Here is a 6,521-nt window from a genome sequence, read left to right on the forward strand (position 1 = left end):
AGTCAGCGGTGTATAAGGTTAACAAGAAAGGAGACGCTACAGTCCCCTGTGGAGCTCCTGTATCACTAACCACCGCATCAGACAGAACACTGCCCATACAGACAAACTGTGGGCTGCCTGTCAGGTAGTCAGTAATCCAGGAGATCATTGTGCCGTCTACACCCATCACCCACTGCTTCTCCCCCAGTAGCAGTGACTGAATGGTGTTAAAAGCACTGGGGAAATCAAAGAATGAGATTCTCACAGTACCTCCTCCACCATCCAGGTGCGAATGGGCTTGTTGCAGCAGATAAATGACAGCGTCATCAACTCCCAAGTGAGGCTGGTAAGCAAATTGCAGAGGGTCTAGCAGGGCTCTCACCTGCGGCCTCAGGTTGGCCAAGACCAGTCTCTCCAGCACCTTCATCACGTATGATGTGAGGGCCACTGGCTGACTTCTTTGGAACAGGAACCAGGCAGGACGTCTTCCAAAGCACTGGTATTCTCTCAGGGTCAGGTTGTACAGGTGTTGTAGGACAGGAGACAGCTGGCTGGCACATGTCTTCAGGATCCTGTGGCTGTTACCTTCAGGGCCTACGGCCTTCCACTGGTCTCCCCAGCTGTCTCCTAACCTGGCCTGGTGCTGGTGCCTTGAGTGGTGGAGGAGGGGAGGTGCTGCACAGGAGAGCTCACATCAGAGGAGTGAGGGGGGAGGGGAGGAGGCATTTGGGGCAGCGAGGGTGTGTGGGGGTCTGTAGGTGTCGGGGAGACAACCGAAGGCTGTGAGCTGAACCTGTTGAAGAATCTGTTCAGCTCGTTTGCCCTCTCCAAGCTGCCTGATGACTGTCTGCCGCTCACCTTACACCCAGTGATCACCTGGCGGTGTCTGCCGGTGCAATTTTTCTGTAGCCCATGGTGGACTGTTTGACATGAAACCGCATGCTTTTAGTGGTCAACACATTAAAAATGTGACAGACAACCAGTTTGACCCTTGACCAGTTTGTTGTCCCCCAGGCAACACCAGAGGCAGATATGGTATGTAAAAAAAAAAAATAATAATAATAATAATAAGTCCAATAAATGTCATTATTTTATGGCCAAAGAAATTGTTTAGTGTAATGAACAAATACAATTGATAGATGAATGCATAAAATAGATAAATGATACATAAAAGTAATACATACATAAATAATAGATAAAGAATACACACTATTTTGTACACATACATTTATACAACCTTACTCATGTCAGTTCTAACAGTCCATAGATACATAGATGTAACATGCATAATTTATACTGCACGGGCAGTTGATATACTACACATGATCTATATATATACTATATCAGTAAGAAAGTAACAATTTTCTATTGTATTCTATTATTTTATACTGTTTTCAGTTAAGGACAGTTCTGATAAATATTGTTTTTTCATTCTGTCAAGTTAAGCAAGATAGATTTGTTAAAAATACTTTTAATTTTGCACTAAAAAATAAATTGTTGAGTAATATTTTCTTTCTATGTATTCGTATCACTCAAAAACATGCATCAAATTAAATTCAGATTCGAGTCACATCCAAACCCTAACCCTAACCCTACACAAAAAAAGGTAAGGGGGGGTGGCCCTGCCAACTAGGTATCCCTTGTTTATTTTTCAGGGAGTTGGCAACCCTTCTTGGAGTGTAAATTGCGCTGTGATGTAGCAGTCAAATATACACTCCTTTTGCCCTGGGCTATGTGAACCTTCCAGTTTAGAAAACATTTCCAAATGCATTATTTTATGCTGGGATTGCACAGGAGACCATGCTGGTTGCTAACTAGAAGCTAGCGGTTAGTGTTAGCTTGGAAGCTAGCAGTTAGCATTAGTTTGTACTAGATAGATAGATACTTTATTGATCCCGGAGGAAATTCAAGCATCCAGTAGCAATAACAAACATTGAATATACATTGAACATACATGCAATATCAAAGAAACAGTAGAAATAAAAATGTGGAATAAAAATGTTATAAAAATGTTTTGTACAACTGGTGTGACTATGTGACAGTGCTTGGTTAGTTTGTGTAAAATTGCAAAATAAACACAGCTAAATATTTGGAAATTCTGCCATTGCATTGACATGCATTAAATAATTAGCAAGACCAGAAACATACTAAACTGAATGATTCTACTGTAGCACTAACTTGTGGTGTGGTCAGAGTAGCTAGCACTTAGCTGCTTGCTTTATCTTGTTCTCAATGCCAAAACACACACTACATAATGCACGATTTCACCCTAATGTACAGAAGAAACACACAACTAATTAGTTGTATACCTACATGTCCCTCGTCTGCAGGTATGCCTCGCAAAGTTGAAAGTGCCCCACCGTTTAGAAAAAGTCTCCCGACCTATCCTGCCTTTTGCTAACTGTAGCTGGGACTTTCAAAAACATTAGAAAATTAATTAAATCCATGTTGCTCTTCTGTCCTCTGTGGCTGGGACACAATGGAGTGTTTTGTGCTCTCTTTACAGCCAACAACAGAACACTTTGTGTTACGGTTCGACATGGTGCTTCGATAACATAATGCCGGATCTCTGATAAGGTAACGCTGTACTGTATGTATCCTGTGATGGGAGGGGGTGGTGGGTGGGAATATTCAAACGTTTTGGTCGTGACCGATCCAAATTTTACTCACTCATCTGGAAACTGCAGGGAGACACTGTCAGAAAACTGTATCTCACTTAAAAAAGCACAGATGGTCTTTTTTCAAAGTTTGTATGTGTGTGGCAGAATCATGGACCCAAAATAATAATCATGATATGGGACCTTTAAGGTATTTTACTATAATATATATATATATATATATATATATATATATATATATATATATATATATATATATATGGTAACACTTTATAATAACGGTCCTTTATAAGTAGTTAATAGATCATTAATAAACTGTTAGTTGACAAGTTATGAATGACTTGTTAACTAACAGTTTATTGTCTGTTAATGATTAATATATACCTTATAAATTAGTATTAGATCATTAACAAGCAATTAGTAAATGACTTACTAAGGATTTGTTAAGTAATACTTTATAAATGTTATTGGAACGTTATTCTAAAGTTGCAACTATTCCTCATTTATTGACTGTTATTAAATGAGGAATAGTTGCAACTTTAGAATAACGTCCCCATAACATACATAAGCTAATAGCTAATACTTAACTAATATATTAACTCACACTTTACAGATCAGTTGTTAATAATTTGTTAACCATCTACTAATATCAGTGAAACTTTGTAAAACAGCAAATGGGTGGAACAAGTTCAAGATACAGAAATGATGTGATATTTAAAATATCAAATTTTTGTACCTCAACCTTGTTCCACCCATAGGCTTTTCTGTGTACTGTATTTAACCAAAGAAACACCACAGATGAAATCTTGAACATTGTGTTTAATGTACAGAGACGCACATACAGAGCCATCAGTACATGTCATCATACAACAGTTTCATATATCACACAACAACACTTTTTGTGCAGAATATTAAAACAAAATAAATCAAAATCAAGCCATTGGCATTACTGATATTAACATGTCTTAGCATAACTCTATAGTTAGTGAACCAGACCCGAGCTACAAAAGAACTGCTCTAGAGCACCATCCCACAGTGACAAAACAGCTAAGCTTTCTTTGACAGAGGAATCAGTTTCCCCATCTTCTTTTGATGTTCAACATCCCTCAAAAGGTTTGGATCATTAATCAACACGTCCTGACATTTTTTTGCAAAGTCCTGCAGTCTTTGCTGTGGTGTATGAGCAACCAGCAACTCCTTGTATTTCTTCGGGGCCACAACAGCCAGCTCACAGATCGGGGCATTGGCGACGATGGTGTTTCGGTCGACACCAACCTTTTGATATGCCACACCCAGCTTTCTTCCTTTCTTGTATGCCTTAAGGACTTTCCTGTATCTCTTGATGACCTCCTCAGGATGACGTGCTGAAACAGGTGAAAATTTAGTTAAGTATAACAAACATATATAAGTAGCGAATCGACAAAGGGAAACACACACATAGATGCACAGTGGTTGCAAAAAGTAATGAAGATCACATGGGCACAGAGCAATTGGAGGGTCCAAGATAATATACCCACCAGGAAGTACATTTCGGAAAATAAACTTTTGTACATAGAGAAATAGAGAGAGACACAGAGACAGACACACACACACACACACACACACACACACACACAGACAGGCACTGTGATGTCTACATGCATGACACACAGCCTTATTGCCTTCCTCTCTTTACACTTACCTCTCTGCTTGCCATATGGCCTTTTTTCCTTCTCTTTTTTCTTCCTCTTATACTTTTTCTTGTGACTGTGGTGGTGGTGCTTCTTTTTCTTCTTGCGTCTTTTCTTCGATTTCTTTTCTGAATCGGAAGAATCAGTTGATGAGGATGAGGAGCTGGATGAAGAGGATGAAGAGGAGTTGGATGGACTGGAGGATGAAGAGAAAGAACAAGCTCCAGGAGACGAGTTGGCCGAGGAAGATGTGTCAACTGTCCCACCGTCATCTGTATATACAAGATAATAGAAAATACAATACCAAATGCATTACTAACTACGATAATGCAACTCAACTGACATAGGCCTATATTCTTATCAACATTTACATTTATTAAGATTTGCAGTTTCACTGATTCATCAAATTGTGATCTCATCTGCTGGACAGATGTGTCTGCTGTCAATGAATGCTACAGATATTATTGTCCAGGTATTAACTGTACATGTGTATTGTTTAGGTAATAACACGCTCATGCTCTGATGAAGGTCTTGTCACTGTGAAATATTGGCCTTTCTTCCACTCAATTGTATATACATTTACAAAGTGCTAGGCCTACTTACTTTGACCAACTTGCTGGCGGAGGGAGTCTGTCTCCTCAGTCAGGTCACTGATTTTTTCTGTGACTGTGTGCTGCTTCTTCTTGGTCTCATGGCGCTTAAGGTGCTTCTTCTTAACATGTAAAAATGCTGTTGGCGCTACAGTTGCCTCAGTACCTGGAATGACAGAGAATTAAAAAAAAACCTCTAATCATAAAAGCCAGGTGAAGGTAAAATAAAATAATGAACAGCTGGCTCTAGATTTCTGCACTCGATCTCTGAATGAGTGAACATAATTGTAACTATCATCCATCATCAGTGAATATATATGAATGGATATGTACACACTGTCATATACATATATACACACATGTATATACATAGGGCAGGTCCATATGGCCTTTTTGAAATATTTCTACATTTTTAGTTTATGTCAGGTTCAATATATATCTTGATATTTTGCATACAATCACACCAGTATGATGATCCTTTTTGGACCATTTTGCAGCCATTTCAGTTATTCTACAAGTTTTACCAGCATAGATTCTCTAGACGGAATGTGCTTGTAGCAAGACTTCTCTATCACATTGACAATAGCTGATTACCTCTATTGCTAACTCATGATACTAATAATAATAATAACACGCGCTCATTTATAGGATATGAGTTGATAATTATGTCTCATGACGAAGAACAACTGCTTTTATTATGGCTTTAATATACACAACCCACAGGTGAAGCAGGAGAAGCAGAGGAACAATTCAATTTAATGGACACTTCACTAATTTGGTTAAATTATGTAGTATAAATCTTTAATCTTTTATCAAACATCTTTAATGAAAAGACAACATGCACTCTTTCTTACCTTCACCATTGTTGTCCATGTGCACAGCATGGCCCACAGGTGTGGGCCTAATTTTCTTCTTACCGGAAGTACCCGCTGTTGGCTTCTTTCTCTTTCTCCAGAAGGTACCTGGATTTATGTCGGTGTTTTGCGCATCGCCGCTGGGAACACTGGTTTTGGACCGTTTACCAGACCTTGTATTCATTCTTTGAAGTCAATGCTAATGCAGCTGCCGATCCAATTAAGAGCTAGCGGAGTGAGCGCGGGGTGGGCGTGTCCTGTGAGGTGATTGACAAGTTGACAACCAATCATATGACGGAAGAGGCCGAATGGCTGCTTCTCCAGCTCGTGAATATAATTATGATTGGCTTGTTTCTCCCTGTCACCCCCGACCTATAATAGGCCTACAATTCAAACGTAATCTGGCGTAGGTAGTCACAGAGACTCCGATAGCTTGTGTGATGTGTGTGGAAAGAACAGAGGATAAGAAAATAGGTAGGCCCTAATCAAGTCATAAGTCATCAATTCAAGTCATTGTATTATCGTTGTCAAACAATGCCTGGTATAGCCACTGAGCTAAGAGAGCTTATTGAAGGCAGAACTAAATCTAAAGACACAAAGAAATAATCAAATGGATGCAGAAGAAAAGGCTTCTAAGAAGACAGATGAGATGCCAAAAATGCAAACACAAGATGAAATTCAAGAAATCAGATTGTGTGGACAACTATGTATGGTAGGTTTATTTTTATTGCTTGAAATGACATATGATATACATGATATTTTCAGACACATAAAATGAAAGTGCCACTTTTGAAACATTAACACACATTT

General features: G+C 39.1%; 1 protein-coding gene across 1 annotated transcript; it reads right to left on the reverse strand.

Moving 5' to 3' along the window:
- Nucleotides 1-3,552: 3,552 nt before the first annotated feature.
- LOC119033787 (coiled-coil domain-containing protein 106-like) lies at nt 3,553-6,077 on the reverse strand. The gene is made up of 4 exons (XM_037124324.1): nt 5,712-6,077; nt 4,871-5,023; nt 4,279-4,539; nt 3,553-3,961 (listed from the first exon to the last, which is right to left on the reverse strand). The coding sequence occupies exons 1-4, from the start codon at nt 5,893-5,895 to the stop codon at nt 3,645-3,647; spliced, it is 915 nt and encodes a 304-aa protein (XP_036980219.1). The 5' UTR covers nt 5,896-6,077; the 3' UTR covers nt 3,553-3,644.
- Between the last annotated feature and the right edge of the window lie 444 nt (nt 6,078-6,521).

The sequence above is a fragment of the Acanthopagrus latus genome, chromosome 15 (genome assembly GCF_904848185.1).
Source record: "Acanthopagrus latus isolate v.2019 chromosome 15, fAcaLat1.1, whole genome shotgun sequence".
Taxonomy (NCBI): domain Eukaryota; kingdom Metazoa; phylum Chordata; class Actinopteri; order Spariformes; family Sparidae; genus Acanthopagrus; species Acanthopagrus latus.

Excerpts from the sequence above, each read along its gene's own strand:
- LOC119033787 (XM_037124324.1), bottom strand. The coding sequence starts at position 5,895 with ATGAATACAAGGTCTGGTAAACGGTCCAAAACCAGTGTTCCCAGCGGC. Across the intron at positions 4,540-4,870 it reads CCGCCAGCAAGTTGGTCAAA|ATGACGGTGGGACAGTTGAC; the intron begins GTAAGTAGGCCT and ends TTGTATATACAG. Across the intron at positions 3,962-4,278 it reads GCCATATGGCAAGCAGAGAG|CACGTCATCCTGAGGAGGTC; the intron begins GTAAGTGTAAAG and ends CACCTGTTTCAG.